This window comes from Phalaenopsis equestris, unplaced genomic scaffold (genome assembly GCF_001263595.1).
Source record: "Phalaenopsis equestris unplaced genomic scaffold, ASM126359v1 Scaffold233334, whole genome shotgun sequence".
Classification (NCBI taxonomy): Eukaryota; Viridiplantae; Streptophyta; class Magnoliopsida; order Asparagales; family Orchidaceae; genus Phalaenopsis; species Phalaenopsis equestris.
This window is the reverse complement of record NW_018251284.1, coordinates 16,846-37,315: the sequence shown is the minus strand read 5'-3', so window position 1 is coordinate 37,315 and position 20,470 is coordinate 16,846. Positions and strand designations below refer to the sequence as shown.

Genomic DNA, 20,470 nt, shown 5'->3' with positions numbered 1-20,470 from the left:
AATTTAGTGACAATATTAAAGCTGCAAACCTTTTTGACCTTGGTTTTCAGGGGCCAGCTTCACTTGGAAAAGACTTCAGATATGGGAAAGGCTGGATAGGTTCCTTGTGAATGATCATTGGTTCCAGGCTTTTAAGCATACATATGTCTATCATTTATCTTTATTAGAGTCTGATCACATACGTTTACTCATTTCTATCACTGCCACCCCACTTAAAGGCCCTAAATCCTTTAGATTTCAAAATACGTGGGTTGAACACCCTGAGTTTCTAAACCTGATTAAAGAGCACTGGAAAGGTTCTCACCATTCCAACCTTATTATCAATCTGTGGCAATTGAAGAAATCTTTGGCCCTATTCCTCAAGCAACGGAACTGGAACTATTTTGGGAATGTTTATGACCAGGTGGACAATGCTAAGAAGAACTTGGCAACATTGGAAGCTGAGTTTAATAATGGCACTGTGGATGAGGCTGCTTTTATGGAGGATGCTGAATAGGTTCTCCTGGAAATTGAAAGGTTGGAGCTTTTCCTCAAATAAAAAGCTGCTATTAACAGATTCATGGGTGGGGATATGAATACTAAAGACTATCATGCCTGCATTAAGTACAGAAGGAAATGCAACAGTATTCATATAATTCAAGATGTTGACGGAAATTGGATCAATGATTGTAAGGGTATTGCTAGGAATGCTGTGAATTTTTTTCAAGACCTTCTTACTGACTCTCAGTCTACTCCAATACATGTGGATCCACAATTCATCCAACAGGAACTGAATTATACTAAGGAACTCCAACTTGCCTCCATGCCTACTGATTTTGAAGTTTGGGAAGCTCTCAAGAGTATTGATAGCTCTAAAGTGGCTGGTACTAATGGCTACACTGCTGCATTTTATAAAAAAGCATGGACTATTATAAAGGAGGAAGTGGTTGCAGCTATTCATTGTTTCTTCCAAGGAACTCCCCTCCCCAACTATTTCTCCTCCTCTAGCTATGTTCTCATTCACAAAACTGCTGGAAGCAATAATTGGAATCAGTACAGGCCTATAATTCATACTTTCTTCTTCAACAAGATCATAAGTAAAATCATTGTTGCAAGGTTGCAACCTCACTTAACCAGCTCATCAAACCAAACCAAACTATTTTTGTCAAAGGTAGAGCAATTTCTGATAATGTGCTATTGGCCTAGGAAATACTTCTGGATATGATCACCCTTGCAGGGGGGCAAAATCATTTACAAATTGGACCTTAGAACAGCTTATGACGCTATTCATTGGTCCTTCATTTTAGACATCCTCAAAGCCAGGGGCTTTTCTCAAGATTTTTGTAACCTCATTTTCAGATGGCTGCATTTTAATCACACTCTATTCTGCTAAATGAATCCTCTCATGGTTTCTTCTCAACATCTAATGAGGTTCCAACAGGGAGACCCTCTATCCCCTTCTATTTTTATTATGACAATGAACTATTTCTCAAGAATCTTATACCATGCTTTAACTCGGAAAACTTATGCTAGATTCCATCACAGATCTACTATGGAGGTCACCCACCTGATGTATGTAGATGACATCATTTTGTTCTCTAAGGGTAAGATAAATGCTATTAAACTTATACACAAATGCCCGAAACAATTTCAAGACACCTCTGGTATGATTGTCAATACTTCTAAATGTCAACTGATTTTTAATAAACATACTAAGCCTGTAGCTAAACACTGGATTGATGAATTTATTGGATATTCAATTGCTACCCCTCCCTTCAATTACCTTGGGGTGCCACTTATCAAAGGAAGAACTAAAAGAATACAATTTGAGCAAGTAATCACCAAAATCAATGCTCAAATCAATTGTTGGACAAACTCCTTTCTTTCTAATGGAGGGAGAATTACTCTATTGAAAAGTATCCTCACATCCTTCCCTTCCTAAATTCTCCAAGTCACAAGTATGAATAAATCCATCCAATTGTTAATTGAAAGAAGCTTCAATAGATTTCTCTTGGCAGGTCAAAGGCAACAATTGCAATGGGCAAGCTGGCAGAAGGCTGCTAAACCCACTATTGTTGGGGGACTAGGATTTAAAGGATTAAAGCATCTCCAACAGGTCACCATGTGAAAACTATGGCTAAAGTTCAAAATGCAAAACTCACTATGGGTAAAATTCATGATGAGGAAATATTTTAAACACTCTGTTCCTAACCTGGTTGAAAGGAAGCTGTTATACTCATATGTATGGGTCAACTTATTGAAAATAAGGACCAGGTAGAAAACTTATTCCTTTAGGACCCTGGGAAGGGGAGAGTACACTTCTGGCTGGATCAATGGTGTCCACATGATCTACTTTCACCCAGACCAATGGATTTTGACCAAAACCTGTTGGTTGCTGATTGCTGGAATGGTGACTCTTGATCAGTGGAGACACTCTTTTCAATGCTGGACCAAACTACCACTGCTTGCATTTCTAAAATCCCCTTCAACAGAGAGCAGAAAGACAGAATAGTTATTAATTCTAGCAAAATTCATAGTAATATGGAATAAATACATCTATTTAAAATTTTGAATATATGGCCATCTATTCAAAATTATTCAGCTGGGGTTCTGTCTCTTGGGGAAAAGTTATATGGAATAAATACATCACTCCCTCTATGTCCTTCTTCACCTAAAGAACTTTTCATAAACTTCTTTCTGTAGATGATCTCCTTAAGCTTAAAGGGCTGAGAGGACCTTCCATATGCCATATTTGTTTCATGGTCGAAGAATCTATTCCTCATATTTTCTTTCATTGCATATTTGCCCAAAAGGTCTGGTCTAAACTGGTCAAAGATTTGAAGGTGAACCTATTGATCTTGGATTGGGACTCCCTCTCTTCCTGCTGGCATACATGGAATAATATATCAATATGAAATATCAATATGAGCATCATCCCTTTTGTGGTGGCTTGGTTCATTTGGATGGCTAGAAACAAATCTAAATTTGAAGACCACTCTCCCTCAGTGCATTTAACAGTGATACACTACCAAGCTTTTATTGCAAAATTGATTAAACATAAGGGATTTCCAGAAAGTTGTTGCACTATTAGCTGCTCTCCACATAAAACCTACAAAGCCTCTAAAGTAAATTGTATAAAGCCTTCCAACCCTTGGATTAAAGCAAACATTGATGGGAGTTGTAGTGTAGTAGGAGCTGGTTTTGGTGGGGTTTTCAGAGACTCTAAAGGTACCTGTAAATTTTTTTTCAACATCCCAATGACTGCTCATGATGCACTAGAAACTGAAACTATTGCCATATATTGGGCACTCAATATTGCTATCTAAATGAAATGGTGTTACTTGCATGCTGGTTGAAACTGATTGTACCTTGCTCATCCAAATGGTAGAAGGAATCTTATCCCCCCCTGACATACACTCCAATGGCTCAAAACTATTCAAGCTTATAGAAATTTTTGCCACTTCCAATTAAGCTTCAACTACAGAGAAGGAAATAGACTTGCTAACTGGCTAGCAAGAATGACTAGTTGAAAAGATGAAACTTTAGTCTCTTCTAGTCCCCCCCTCCTCTTTCCTTCTGGTTGAAGGGAGACCTTTGCTGGTTCCCTATATTAGATCTGTACTCTTTTCTAGTTCAACAATATAATTTTGCCTTTTGTTATATATATATATATATATATATCTATATATATATATATATTAAATGATTTTATTTTCTTCACAATTCATATGCTAATTGTAAAGGGGAATGATGCTTTCTTAAATTTGAGCTATTCGCCATAGAAACTTTGAAGTTTAGTTTAGTTTATAAACTTTACTTTTGAAGTTTAGTAATTAGTTTAGTTAACTTAGTTCTTTTAATTGCATTTATTTAACATACACTCAATTACTTTAGATTTGAATTTTGTACTTACATTTTGAAGTTTGAATTGTGTTTTACATTATATTCATAAGCATTTCCAACTTCCCTATGGGATCGATATCTAGGACTCCATTAGTGCCCTTTATTACTTGAGCGATATTTATACTATACTTGCATTATTATTACGCATTATTATTACGGGTTTGGTAGTTTAAGGATTTTAAAAAATAAAATTATTTTTACTAAAGTTATTTTTATTTGGATTTGAATTATATATTTATCATTAACACTGTCATGTGTGTGATTTGTAATATTGAAAAATATTTATAAAAACAATACACAATAAATCTGCCTTCATCAGCTGGGTAGGTTCTAGTTTCTCACTTCTAGATTACCTACTATGCCCTCTCTATATGACCTACCAGTGACCCTTAGTTCCAATTTCTTGACCAAATTGATAAAAGAATCTAGCATGTCACCCTAGAAACAACAATTAAATGCCCATAAAATCTTATCTCCCTATTTATTTGTACCCCCTTCAGACGATCGCGACTGCTCTTTCCAAGGTAGAATGTGATACTTACAAGTTAAGAAATCTTAGCACATTCAGGTCAATAAGTTTCTCAATAGGTTTTAATAATACAAGTGGCCAGTTTGTAAAGTAAATGAAAGACCGATAAAAATATCATCACATTTATGAAATAAGAGAATTTCTAAGCAAATGTATATTCCTAAAAATGTATCTAATTCATTTATAAAGAAAAGTTAAATGAAGATAATGGCATAAGCAGTAAAAGAATTGGTAGAATTATGTAATAAACTAAGTGCTAATAAGGAACATATGTCTACTTACCCTCTTTCAACCAAATAGATATGCTTAGTATTCTAATAGTTTTATGCAACTATCTATCACCTAAGAGCTTCTAATAGAAGCAAATCATTAATTATATTTCTTAAAAAGTTGCATTGTTGCCCATACTATTTTGCAATAGCCAACCAGACAATGAGAGCTCACTCAAGTTGTAAGATCATTGCTCTCCCTAGTCTTAATTTCACTCACAACTAATTTTAGCATATCCTATTGCCACTTAAGTTATGTCAATGAAGTGAAGGAGATATTACTCATCACATGAAAATAAAAATAGTTCTATCATGAAACAAATTTTCCTACACATGCCACTACTTCATATTAAAAGAAAAGAGTAAAGAAAATTAAATACGAAGCATAGATAAAACACAACAGAAAACTTTATTTAAATCAAAGAAAATCCACTAGAAAGTGTTCACAACAATTACTAGATAATGAAGAACATAATACTTATCTTTTTCTCTATGAAAGAAAGACAAAAAATCTCTCCAACAAAGTCTTTTATCATCCATGCACCGCTAATACTTCCTCACTCCAATCTCTCAAAACCCGTCACCAATCTCTCCATAAAATGAAGAAATATATATCTCCATAAACTCACGCCAAACTCCTCCTAAAACACTTCCTAACTTATTCTCTAGACTCCTCTAATTACTTATCATGAGAGGCGTCAAACATCTCTATTTAAAGAGAAGCAAAAAACCCTCCTTTCTTCAAGAGACACATATCTTCATCCAAAAGACACACCCTTTCACACCAAGAAACACATCTACTTATTTAAAAGCCACTCCAAGTATCTGGATTCATTTAACTACTCCAAGCAACGTGCATAGCCATCTAGAACCTTCCAAAACAACCCGGAACCACCAAAAGTTGTCCAAAACTGTCTTCAACCGTTTATGGCACCAATGATCCAGTTTTTGGTGCCTAGGCACCGTTTTCTCGTCGTCACTAGTGCTTAGGCACCATCCTTCAAACATCTCCATCATTTCACCCCATTTTACTCTATTTCAGCTTAGTTTCACTTCGTTTTAGCTCTGTTATGCTCCAAATTGATATACCTACAAAATAGACATGAAAATAACTTTTCTTTAAAGCGTAATTTCCTTAAAAAATATGTGATAATTTAAAGGAGATTAAACATAGAAAGACATATGAAAATGTGTCACGTTAGAATTTTCCTCTTTGATCGATTTGACTCCAAATGACATAGTTTTTTCTCCATTTTTTTCTAAAAGTCTATTTCTTGTATCGGAAGGCAAAAAACATGCAAAATATATTCCTTTAAAGTTTAATATCATTAAAAATGTACATAAAATTATCATGAAATATACAATAAAAATATGTAATTTTCAAGTGGATTAATACTCCTAAAGTTAAACATTACTTGTCTCCAAGTAACACTATAACTTTAAAAACAAAACTGCGGTAATGGGTTTTCTTTCTAAATAACTAAAAATTTGTTTTGGAAATGTTATAGTGCAACTTAGAAGAATTTCTAGTAAAGTAGATGATATCTAAGGTATCAGAACATTTAATATTAAATTTACGAATACTGATTTCCTATTCAATTTAGATATAATTGAAATTTTCCCAAACTTTGGATTTTTAGAAAATATTAATTTCATAATTTATATCATCTATATTGAAAATATATTTTACTAATACTTTCAAAAATTAAGCAAAGAATTGTTCTTAAGTTTTCTTCTTTGGAAAGATTCAAGTGAAACCAATTTTAAATTATGTCCTCTTCATCAAGTATCTCCTCCCTTTTCATACATTTTTTTTCTTTTCTTTTTCTTTTTCTTTTTTTTTGTTTTTCCTTTTCTTTTTCTTTTAGCATCTTCTTAATCCTTACTTTGTTTTTCTTTCAAGTGAGGATTACTATATCTAGATAGGCATTTAATGATTTTGAATTTCTCAATCCCTTTTCTAAATTTAAAAACTTATTTTCTATCCTTCACTTAAAATATAGTATTAGTTTTAGAAAGGATTTTCATAGAATCTAAATGCTTTAAAAAGAATTATTCTAAAAATACTTAATTTTTCAAAAATTCTATTTTTCCTACTATAAATAATAAATTCATTTCCCTAACATTTTATACTAAATATCTTAACTTTAGTTTCATCCTTTTTACTAAATTATCTATTAAGTTCTTCTATGTCATTCCTAAAAATCAAAAGTTTAGCATCCTCAAGATAACACCACATACCACAAATCATTTTAAAAGTGATATCAAATTAAATACAGGCTAAAGAGGACAAATAAAGTTTAACTTTAAAATTCATTTTTCTTCCTCCCCTCAAACTTAAATTTTTAAATATTTTGCAATCAATTCCATAAAATGTAGCAAGAATAAAAAGTAAAAGCTAAATCTACCAACTAGTACAACATTCTTTCAAATTCATATACATACATAATCAGGATAGAATGAATACATGAGAAAGTAAATCTAGCATAAAACATGCTTTCAATAATATTAAACTAAAAGTAAGTGCTCTAATTTTGAAATTTATGTTTTTCTTCATTCCCCCAAACTTAATTTTAACATGCATAGCATTCAGTATAGAAAATAAAAGTAGGAAGAAAAACATTTCATAAATTTTATCTACCATAAATGTTTATCAGAAACATCTACAAGTATTCATCAAGATAGAACAATTTGCAATAGAAAGTTAATCTAAACTAAACATGCCAAATTAAAATTGAACTAAAGAAAGGTCTAAAAAGCATAACATGAATCAAAATAGTATTATATATTTATGTGTTCTCAAAGCTCTTTTAATTTTTGTAACACAAACACACATGATAAATGATGTTAAATTTTCCTTTAACTCATCGCACCTCACTACCTTACTTCCAATTTCTAACAGAATCATTACACTGATAAATTGAATATTTATAAATGATTTTATAGAACCTAATCCCATGGATACAATTATCCCTGGTATATTGGCTTGAGTTCACCATCCTCAGGCATCACCTTATCCCTTAAAGTAAGCACCTCTAACAGTTATAAAGATAGTGCAAGATCATCCACATATTTCTCATCAAGTAAGTTCATGACCCCATCAAATGGAAACAAGGTTGCAGAAAGGAAGTATCATAATTGGAATGGAACTATCATTATCCAAATTCAAGATGTCTCCTGTAAAACTCAAATCCGGTTGAGACCCGAGTCATAGTGGACTCATTAATCTAACTATTATAAGAGAACATCAACAAGTTTAGACACAATTAAAAGTTATGGAATCAACTCACTCATGACTCATCAAATTGTAATCAAACAACTAACAATCCAAACATCCATTAATATCAATCACACTGATCAATCCATACTAACGCAAACGCAATACGACACAAACAATCAATATTAACAATCATACTAAATCAAACTATACTGATAACTATGAGTTGCCTCCTATGAAGTGCTTGGTTTAACATCGCTAGCCCGACAAATGATTTTTTCCTGGATCAAATTTCCATTTAATTAAACACAGATCAATCACCCAATCTTTTCCTGATCATGAGATTCTTACTAAATCCTCAAATTTCCATTTTTTATTTAACTTTTCAAATTGATTCCAATTATTGTTCCTCAAGTTTATTTCTAGATCCAATATTCTTCTTCTGGTATTATTAATTTGCAAATTAATATTATCCTTAAAATTCATAAGAAATGGATCTCTATATGATAATTCTAAGTCTCTTAAATTTTAAGTTAGATACTTCCTAGATGATTTAGATCATATATCAAATTTCACCGGGATATTCGTCAGTCTCAAGTTATCTTCTAATTCATCCCTTTGGTACTGATTATATGGTAGAGGAGGTCTCTCTATATTTAATTTAGTTGATGAAATAGATTTTTCTTATTCCTTAGAAATTTCTTCTATTGGTATTTCAATCTCCATATCCTCATTTCTCAATTCAAGCTACTTTTGAAATACATCCTCCAATTCTCTTCTAATTTTTAGTTTGATAAATTTATCTTGCTCAACATTATTCTCCTTATGATTTATCTAAAAATCACTCGGTAAAATATCTGGAGGATTAATATTAAATCATTCAAAAATTAGCCTAGTTAGTTTTCTATATTCCTTATAGCAGCCCCCTGACTTTTCAGCTAACTTTCCATTTGATAAACAACTCTTCTATAGACATCTCATTCTCCTCATATGGTGGTTTAGAGTTAAATTCAAAAGAAAAATAAGGTCCAAAGCTATAGTTTTTCTTATTATTCCAATTACCTAAAGGATCATCTTGATTTTAATGCCATGATTGGTTTCCTCCTTCATAATTATTATTCCAGTTAAAGTTGGAAGGAATCTCCCAGCCTAGGTTGTAATTATCAAAATATGGATTATTTGAGTGATTGTCTATCTCATGCACAGTTTCAAAAGAGTTAGTGTCAACCAAATGTCCAAATGAGTTTCCTTCAATGTTCAATGAATAGAGGTTCTGGTTCTTGAGATTGACACATCCCATAATGATCCAACTTTCTTGAAATATCTATAACCTGAGAAGTTAAAATATTCAGCATATCATCTTCATAATAATTCATCTTTTCTACAATAGCTTCTTAAGATCTTTTCAGTTTCATAATCCTCCTAAGAGTTCTCTCTATTTTCGAGTCGCACGATTCAAGGTCTATAGCTCTTGAACTACGCATACAAACTTAGAGACTTAACTAACAAGATAGATATCAAGTGTGTGAAACACTCAAAAATAATTTTGGTATTTTTAAATTTTCTTATATTTTTAAAATAAACACAAAATAATTAAACACACTATATGATAACACTAAAATCTTGAAATTTAAGTCTTACTGGCTCAACTAAAAATTCTCCTAAAGTTCTTGCCGAAGCTTCCTCAGCAACGGTGCCAAAAACTTGACTCGAACCACAATTATGCAGTAATTGAGCTTCCAAAAGATGGCAAAAAAACTTGACTCAAATTTATATTTAGCGGCTAGTGTGCAAAATTGAAATGTTATAAAATTTAGAAAATAGATTACACACTAAAGGTATTACACAAGTATCATTTCAAGTAATATAGGGTTTTATTTTAAAACCTAGAGTATCGACCCCACAGAGAAGCAAAGTAAGAAAGCCCTTAGGCAAAATCCTAATATAATATTATCAAGTCTTAAGTTGGAAGGTCGATTAAGATGGTGTTTTACTTAGCAACTACTCCTAAATGAAAATTTTAAATGTAAGAATAAAAACTATTCCTAAATGCAAATATTAATTCTGAAGAGAACATATCTGGATAAATTTTTTTGGAGAATTTTGAGATGTTAAAGACTACCCTTCTCATGCGTTGACCTAGAAAATATGAAGGAATCAAATGATTAAAATATAATGTTGCAATGAAAAAAAGAAGCATACCTATTCTTTACTTCTTTCAAATTGTGTAAAGAACATTGACTAATCTAAAATCTAAAGTTGGCTAAAGTTGGTGTCGACATGTATAGTAGTGTTGAGTAGGTTCTAGTTTCTCACTCTGAGATTACAACTGTGCCCTCTCTATAGGACCTACCAGTGATCCTTAGTTCCAATCTCTAGACCAAATTGATAAAAGAATCTAGCTTGTCACCCTAGAAACATCAATTCTAAGCTCATCAAATCTTATCTCTCTATTTATTTGCATCCTCCTTAGGATGACCGCGACTGCTCTTTTCAAGGTACAATGTGACACCTACAAGTCAAGAAATCTTAGCCCTTTTGGGTCTATAAGTTCCTCAATAAGTTTTAACAATACAAGAGGTCAATCTGTAAAGTAAATGAAGGACTGGTAAGAATATCATCACATTTATGAAAGAAGAGAATATATAAGAAAATTTAAATTCCTAAACATGTATCCAATTCATTGCAAAAGAAAAATAAAATGAAGATAATGGCATAAGCAATAAAATAATTGATAAAATTATGTAATAATATAAGTGCCAACAAGAAACATATGTCTGCCTACCCTCTTTCGAGCATATAGGTATGCTTAATATTCCATTAGTTTTATGCAACTATTTGTGACCTAGAAGCTTCTAATAGAAACATATCATGAATTATATTTCCTTAAAAGTTGCATTGTCGCCCACACTATTTCGCAATAGCCAAATGGATAATGTGAGTGCACTTAAGTTGTAAGATCACCACTCTCATGAGTCTTAGTTTCACTTACAATAAATTTGAACATATCCTTTTGCCACTTAAGTTATGTCAATGAAGCAAAGGAGATATTACTCATCACATGAAAATAAAAATAACTCTATCATGAAACAACTTTTCTTACACATGCCACTACTTCATATTAAAAGAAAAGAGTAAAGAAAACTAGTGCTAACATGTGTAGTTTTCTTCTAATAAAACGAAATAGAAAACTTCATTTCAATCAAAGAAAATCCACTAGAAAGTATTTACAAAAATTACAAGATAATGATGAACACAATGCTTAGCTTTGTCCCTCTGAAAGAAGGATGAAAAATCTCTCCAACAAAGTCTCCTGCAGATCCATGTGCCGCTCATATTGCCTTACTCATATCTCTCAAAATCACTCACCAATCTCTCCAAAAAATGGATAAATCTACATCTCCATAAACTCACGCTAAAATCCTCCTAAAACACTTCTTAATTTCTTCTCTAGACTCCTCTAATTACTTGTCATGAGAGGCGTTAAGCCTGACAATTTAAGAAGAAGCAAAAACCCCTCCTTTATCTAAGAGACACATATCTTCATTCAAAAGACATACCCTTTCACTCCATGAGACACATCTCTTCATTCAAAATCCACTCTAAGTGTCTAGATTCATTTAACCACTTCAATGGGCGTGCATAGCCATCTAGAATCTTCCAGAAAATCCCATAACCACCAAAAGTCATCCAAAACCATCTTTAACCATTTCTGGAGCCTATGCTACAGTTTTCAGTGCCTAGGCACTGTTTTCTCATTTTCATTGGTGCCTAGCTGTCACCCTTCAGGCAGCTCCACCATTTCTCCCTGTTTCGCTCCATTTTAGCTACGTTTTGCCCCGTTTCAGCTCCGTTGTTCTCCAAATTGATACACCTAAAAAATAGACATGAAAATAACCTTTCTTTAAAGTGTAATGACATGAAAATAACCTTTCTTTAAAGTGTAATTTTATTCAAAAATATGTGATAAATGTAAAGGAGATTAAGCATAGAAAGATATATCAAAATGAACCAAGTCAGAATTTTCCTCCTTGCTCGATTTGACTCTAAATAACACTATTTCTGCTCCATTTTTTGGTAAAAGTCCATCTCTTGTACTTGAGGACAAAAACATGCAAAATACCTTTCTTTAAAAATTTACATAAAACAATCATGAAATGTACATGAAAAATAGGTAATTTTCAGGTGGATCAGTAAGCAACAACACAGTACTCTCCCGATTGGTTCCTCCTTCTATCTGGTCTTCTGACTGAGTTTCCTCTTAGTATTAACAATACTGTCCTTTTCATGTGGATAGGCCCATCCGAGTCATCTTTTGCAGCTCTTGCCACCGAGTGTGTGCATCGGGAGCAACAAAATCTTTGAGCATTCTAACCCAAATTAACTCTTTGACAAAGTTACGAAGGTGCATACATTCCTCTGTATCATGGCCATAGTTTCTATAGTACTTGCAGAACTTTTTGGTGTTCTAAAAGAAAGCTTCAGTTTTCATCAACAGAGCCGTTCGGAAGTATCCTTATCATGAATATCTTATACCAGATCTACCATCAAAACCCTTAGTTGAGTGGGTCTCGATGTTCCTTGATTGTTACATGAATGATCATTCAATCGACTACGTCTTCATGAAATTTGATTTTACTCTCTATCACTGCACAAAGACTAGACTCTTTCACACTTAGGGTGAGGGCCATCCTTCTCCCTCTACCTATCATCCCGCGAGCCTTTTTTTCTTGATCAATTGTCAAATTTCACACCTTCTGAGACAACTGGGTTCATGTCCTCCTCTGCTGCAATGTAGTCATTGGCCAACTCCAAGATTTCATACAAAGTTTTGGGCTTTCATATACCTAAACAATACGTAAACTGTGCACTCTTCAACCCTTACACAAGAGGGGCCTTTGTAATTGTTGGCTCCAGCTTCCATACTTCCAGTTACTCCTTATGTAACCATGTTATGTAGACCCTATAGGCTCTCATTCAGTCGTTGCTTGACGTGCCACAAGGTTTCTAAATCCTCGTGGAACTTTCGGGCGCTAGCAAACTGCTCCATAAATAACTTCTTGAACTCTCTAAAAGAAGTGATAATCCCAAATGGGAGTTCATTGAACCTCAAGAGTTGAATCTCTCAGTGTGGATTAAAAAAAATTGACATTTGAACACATTAAAAACTGAGAAGGCATATTACCAACTCAGAGGATGCAATGTGATTGGTCAGATAGCTCCAACCTTTGTATGGCTCTAGAGATGAAACCTTGAATATTATATTCCTCACCATTGATCTATCACTATCTTGGTACTTGGATTCTTCTGCCCGTTCATTGACTTGAGCCGTCTGATGATCTTAGTGCTTGGAAGCTGAAGGATTAGGTTGTGGGAGAGGTTGTACTCTCCCCTCTAACACCATGCAAGTAAGTTCAAGCATTTGAATTCGATCTTGCATGAATTCTTTGACAGAATCCATATTAGAGGTTTCTCCTAGGTGTGTTCCTTCTCAGTGATCTGCTCCTCTTCTTATTGAAAGTATGACTCCACACTCACCGCACCTTTTAAAATGTTGAATTCCAAAATTTCCTTTGGGTCAAGCCCAAGGGATAGAAGGTTGGTCGGATGAGAAGAATGATTAAAAGTAGAAGGAGAGTTTCAGAGAGTAAGTCACAAATGGTACTAACTCTCTTAGAATAAATTCAGTAGCCTTTTCTAAAGAAATGGTCCTCCTAAATATAGATCATAGGAGAGTCTAGTAAATTATATTTTTTTCTATCCTAATAGGAAATTTACAAGTAATTTATGTGTCATTACACATTTACATATTTGTAAGTAATTGTTATTGACATTGTTTTATATTTGTAACTGCTATTGGTATTGTTTGATATTCATAATTGTCCGACTTGCTCGCTTGATCATTGCTCAGTCAGCTACCAAATCCTTTGACTTGCTGATAGACTTTTCACTCAGCTTCTTTGGAGAAACTCTTTTATGGGACCCCTTATCCTCAAGAAATTTTTATTCCATTAGGCAAATGGTGAATCACCGTAATCTGATAAGAAACCTTCATTCGTATGAGAGATCATCATAAAAAACCGAGAGAAAGTTTTGTTTAGCAACCGTTGATCTTCTCTATGAGTAACTTGATATTAGTTGAGTTACCATTGGTTCAGGTGTGGTGTTCCTTGGTTCAAATGCACTTTCATTTGATCATCCCATGATCCAACTATCTAAAATAATGATTGATTACTCGATCGTTTGACTATAAGGATGTTGTCTTTTGATATTATTTTGATTGATCCGTTGGATTTCCTCAAGATTTGTGTAGTCAAATTTTTTATGTACAGTTACACATTAATACATAGAAGTATTTATAGAAACACATTTTCATTAGGATCTTCTTCCATACATCAAAACACCATTTTGATCTTTCTTCTTCTCAATTAGGATACATTTACTAGGTTCTCCGCCATAATGCCAAAAGCATAATACAAGAATAATTACTCTTTAAAATGACAAAAAAAGGTTTCCTACACATACATTATGAAAAAAAACTAAGAAGCTCAAGCACAACCTCAAAATATTTCTTGATTCACTAATACAAAGCAAGTTTGTTTGAATTCAAATATCTAATGACTATCACTAAGAATTAATTAAAATAAACTTTGTGAAGAGCAAAAAGAAAAAAAAATGTGGATGGCCATTAATAATATTCTTAAGACCATCCTATTTTTGCATTTTTGCAAGAGCAATGAATTAGTTTAGGCATGTCCACAAGGACTTCATGAAGCCCAGTTAAACTTTGTGGAGGCCTGTTATGCTCATTTCAAACAAAGTATGAAGATTTGACATCTACAGTTTTCAGAAAGCATTAAATGTAGTATATTATTTATAACATAATGACTTAAATTTTTTTTTTCTAAATTTAATTTTTTTAAAACATTTAAGAAGTCTAGTCAAAAAAAAAAATCCCAAAACTTTTTTTTTTTTTTTGTACTTACAAGCATTCATTTTTTAGAAGCTCTCATTTGATTGATTTTTCATGGGATTCAAAGGGTTTTGATATGTTTGACTTGACATATGAAAAGAAACACTCTAATCTACTATGTTAGTTCATTAATCTTCATATGTATCATCTTGATTGCTCATGAAACTATCAATTCAAAAAAAAAAAATTTTGTATGTTACAATCATCAAAATCTTGCCATGAGTTAATATGACTAATAATTTATTCTTTAAGCAAATATTTTAACTAGGCAACACCTTATTGATTTTCCTTTCCAAAATCTAATGTAATAAATCTTGTGTCTTTTGGTAGGTCGATTTACTTCGTTAATTATATGAGTCTGCATTAATAACATGTACTTCGAGCTAGCAAAAATGTAACTTTTCTCTAGTATTATGAACTTTCTCTAGAAACACTTTTCAATCAATTATCAGTTATTTCTAAAATTCAGAAATAAATAAACAAATTAAATAAATAAATAAAATAAAATAAAAATAGAAAAAAATATCTTTAACTATTTGGAACTTTGATGTTATGGTGATTGATGGTAATTTACAGGAATTGGCAAAAATAAAAGTCAGCTAGCCAAAATCGATGGAGACTAATAAGCTGGCCCACCCCAGTCAACTACAAATTCCACGTATAAGCCACAGATGTTCATCCAAAACCAGCAACGAGTAATAAGATAAGATAAAAAATATGTTATGAGTTGTTAAATATAGGTTTTGACATAATATTAGCAAAAAAAAAAAATTAATAATAGTAATAATTAGTTTTGATCATTCGATCAAATTACAGAATTGTTCTCAAATTATCATTGTGCAATGTAAGAATTCGACATGATCAATTAGAGCTAAGAAGATCCTGACACCAGAGGTCCCCATGAAGTAAGCATCATCGATACTAATTTCCAAACTCTTGATTAAAAAAGGGGTATATATATATGATGATGATGAATTTTTAGAATATATAATTATTTTTAAAATAATGTTTTTATTTATAACTGTTTTAAATTATTGTATATTTTGAACAATAATGATTCGAACACGAACGAATTCATCACTGTTCGTGTTTGGTTCATTTAACAAACTGAATGGAAAAAAAAAATTCATGTTCGTCTCGTTTACTTATCGAACGAATTGAACATGAACTCTTTAACGAGCTGAACATGAACTGTTCGCGAACAACGAGGTTTTTTGACAGCCATACTTAGAAATACTTCCCTCCCTCAAGTTCCTCACCTCTCGCCTCAAACAATGTTCCCAAAAATTGGTTACCCTAGCCATATATCATATATGGAGTTCTCAAATCCTTGAAGATTTTCATGGCGAATGTCCCCCAAAATTCACAGGTGATGATCAAAGTGGCATTGTAAACTACCAATTCCAAATGTTTGCTACCCTATACTCCACGATATCCTCTACGGTTCTTTCACATATTCTTCATCTTAACACTACAGCTGAGATCTGGATAAGTTTACAGTGTATATTACAACCTACAAACACATCCAGGGTGATTCAATTGAAAAATGAACTTCACCATATATCCATGAAGGACCGAACATTGAACCAATACTTGACTAAAATTAAAACACTGGTAAATCAAATTGCGGCTGCTGGGGGAAAGACTTAACTGGTTAAACACAACAACGCTTTGATTCCACCCAAGTTTGCTTCCAACCACTCTCTTTATGAAGTAATCGAATAGCAAAATAATAATTTGTGAATAAATCAACATAGAATGTTCTTAGAAATGCACAATAGTATAAAAGATGGGCACAAAGTCATGCTCTATACTCACTGAAGTGAAAACAAATGCTAAAACTGAGATGACATTGTCACAGTTTCGTCTGTGACATCATTAAATTTAGAAAAAATGAACGTTTTGTTATAATAAGTCATATTTTACCGTTACTGCACACTGCAAAGCTCACTTTTTTTTTTAACATAAGACTGCCTGTATGAAAGCATATATGTATATATATATAGACACACACACACAACAAATTCACATGCAGTTGAAACATTCTTGATTAAGTGCAAATTAGCACCCTTACTTAGTGAGTAAACTTGTTCATAATTTTTTCGTTACCAAATTGAAAGCTTCTTTATAGAGTTTTAACCATAGATTATGAGTGTTAAATGGCTGCTCCGTTTCAGGTGCAGTTGAAAAGGATGACTTTACAGAAGACCATCTAACGAAGTTATTGCATGAATCTCAAAGCAAAATAACAAACATTGATTATAATCATGATTACAGCTCGAAAATGTAACAAACACAATTATGATTATAACACCAAAATGTAACAAACAGTTTACACGATAAAATGCAACAAACTATCTGCAAATGAAAAAGCAAACAATGCATACATTTTTATGCACAAAGACCTACAAACAAGAGTTTTTGGCCACTTGCATATGACTATACTCCAAAATAGCATCTCCAGTCGCTGGAGTTCCTCACAATGCATGGACAGGACTTTTGGTTTCTTAAACCAAAAGGGGAGTGTCTTTCCAGCCATTGATTCGTTAAAATCATATTCCCAACATAACTCTGCATCCTTCTAAGTGGAGATGTCGAGTGGAGGGCAGAGCAAGGAGTCATTCTCGAGCTGGGTTTGAGGACAGAGTAGTGTATCCGACTTTAATATTTACATATATACCACCTTATCTAGTTTAAATTTAAATTTAAACTTGAATTTGAATATAATAGTAGTTGAAATTAACTTATGGAAGATTTACTTACCTACCATTGTATTTACATATATAAAACCTATACTTCAATACCTTCATATATACAAACCACCTTACCTATTTTAGAACAAACATTGTGTAAATTTTTTTCATTTCTGTAATGATGGATTTTCATAGCATCAAAACATATTATTTTTGTATATTACATCAATTCCAAGCCAGTTACTTTGAGAACGCTTATTTATCTGTTGTTGTCACACCAATCCTAATTTGTTTGTGATAAACTTGTTAAATTTAATCGACTTATTGAACTCATCTTTTTACTATTCATTTTGTAAATCTTTTACCTGCATGTTCCTGTACTGAAGCAGCTGTCGATTATGTCCCCTCTGATCAAGGTCTGGTGGAATTTCTCGATTTGACAGTCTCAAATGAGAGAGGCGTAGACTGGAGCAATTGTTGCCGCTGACTTTAATGATGCACCAGAGGTCTCGATAAAGCAAGCATGATCGATATTAATATCCGATTAAAAAAGGTATGTGAAGTGTACTATTTATATCTTATATGAATATATGTATCAATATAAGATTGTCCTCTAAAGCACATCCATGATATGGAGCATAGGAGATTGAGAGAGAGAGAGAGAGAGAGAGAGAGAGAGAGGTGAGACTATATTAGCTCCAATAATCCATTAGTTTTTTTTTTCCTATTGAAATGATCCCCTATTTATAGACTAAAGGATGTGTAAGTCTACAATTTACCAACATACGCCTGTTTGAAATAAAAACCTCATAGGGCATTTTGGTCATAAATAATTACGTGCACAAAATAGTGAATGAAAAAAAATAAATAAAAAGGATATCTGATTTGGTTGTCTCATCGTTTAGTCGTCTGAGGTGAGGCTTTTGGTCGGTTTATCTGATTGTCTTTGGTCGGCCAGACTACATGCTTTCGGTCAACCGAATTATGGGCTTTTGGTTAGTCGAATTGAGAGATCTTTGATCAACCATGTTTCAGTTCATTGGCCACTCAGGGTTTGGATCTTTGTTCAAACAGATTATGGGCCTTTGGTCGACCTAGCCATAGCTCTTCAATCGGCTCAGCTATGGTCATTTGGTCGACCAAGTTATAGAACTTCGGTAGGTCGGCTCTCCCGATCTAATTAGCATTTACCATTCCCTTTGGACGAGACTCATGATCTTCAGATGAGGCTAACCAGTCGGGTAGATGACAATTTACCATAATCTAATAGGTAGTTTTGTCAAAGCCCTAGCAGTTGTGTAGGTGTCGTATTAGGTGCTAATGGTCGTGAAGGCCTTTCAGGTTTTTTTTTGAGATTTCATGGTGTTGTTTTAATGGGCTTGATGGTTATCCTTTCTTGGAAGATGTTCTCTGGTCTTTGGGTTGATACTTGGGTATGTGGAAAAAGTCTAATTTGATTAACTTCTTTTATTGTGTTGATGTTGTTTTAATTCTTTAGGTGAAGCGTTCGTGAGTCTTGACTTGCTGATGGCCGGAATCGTTCAAGCTTTTGTCCTTGAGGTAGCTGGAGGAAGCCCAATTCAAGCACATGGTAAAGTGACCATGGGTCTTTCGATTGTCTACCAAGGTGCACCCATGACAAGATTTAGTGGTTCCCGTTGGAAGCCAAGTGAAGGAATTGGAGGCAAAGCTAGCGACCCTGAGGATGGAACACTTGGCAAAGCTGACAGCTCTGAAGGCAGAGATGAACAATCTTCAGACAACCTCTAACTTCCTCTAAGTCAAGGCCCAATCCGATATTGTGGATAGTCTTAGATTCAGTGGTTGGGTTTTCTACTAGAATTTGGCTCTGCTGGGATGCATTGCTCAATCGATTGACAACCCACTTTTAAAATATTTTCTATCTTAATGAAATAATGTTTTTAATTAGTGAAAGAAATTTAAATTGTGTGCCATTTTTCTTAGAATTAGTGTCGATTTGATGGACTCTATAACTGAGATTCTGTTTTAAGTGGGGCTCAAAATCTCACCGACACCCTTTATAAAGGTTTATCTGGATAAATTTGGCACATTTGACTCTTTCACTATCCTTCATTTGGTATTCTCTTCCTGCTTCTCTGCGGTTCTTGGTCTTCTATTAGAGGATGACAAGCAAATAATCCATGAAGTGTTTCAGTTTGTTTGCAATAATAGTGTTTTTTTACTGCTGGTCTAGTTGATGATGTGATAATTCATGATGCATACATGTTTGACGATAGAGGCCCAAAGACGGTTGGTAATGACGTTTCAGGCGATCAACTTGTATGCCAATGAGATGATCTTCTATAAGGACGAGTTCCTCGAATTGCAATAGCCTTTGTGTACAAAACAACAGTTGCTCCTGAACCACTACGAAGTGATCCCAACTCAAATAAAACCCAACTCTATTGCGTCCTTCCTTACTTATGAGGTTTACTGTCGACGGATGAAGATTTTCTTTGTTGCAGAAGTTCTTCTCCTACATGTTTTCCTTCCAGGTGGAGCCTGGTGGTTATGTGGTTTTGGAGTGACTTTAAGTTTCACTTAGTTGGCCTCGAAAATAAAGGATTGGAAGTAACAGTTCTTCATCAGGTTGGCCAGGGAGTTTGGGGTTCTAAGTCGGTCGTTGATCCCAACTTTTTATATATAGATGTAAAATGTGATGTATGTTACTATATGCTTAATTTCCTTAATAGTTATTCTTAATTTGCAACAAAGTCAAAAAAATTGATCCAAAGCAATATGAATAAAATTTCCACTATAAAAGAAATAAGAATAAAATTATAATTTTAAATAGGAGATACTATGCAAGTATACGTATCATTATCAAGTAATATAAGACTTTTTGATTAAACCCATAATATTGATTTCGCAGGAAAAATGGTTATA

General features: G+C 33.4%; 1 protein-coding gene across 1 annotated transcript; it reads left to right on the top strand.

Annotated features, from left to right (window-relative positions):
* The first annotated feature begins 559 nt into the window (after positions 1–559).
* On the top strand, positions 560–19,333 carry LOC110038630. The gene is made up of 2 exons (XM_020743520.1): positions 560–1,076; positions 19,062–19,333. The coding sequence occupies exons 1-2, from the start codon at positions 560–562 to the stop codon at positions 19,331–19,333; spliced, it is 789 nt and encodes a 262-aa protein (XP_020599179.1).
* The last annotated feature ends 1,137 nt before the right edge of the window (positions 19,334–20,470 follow it).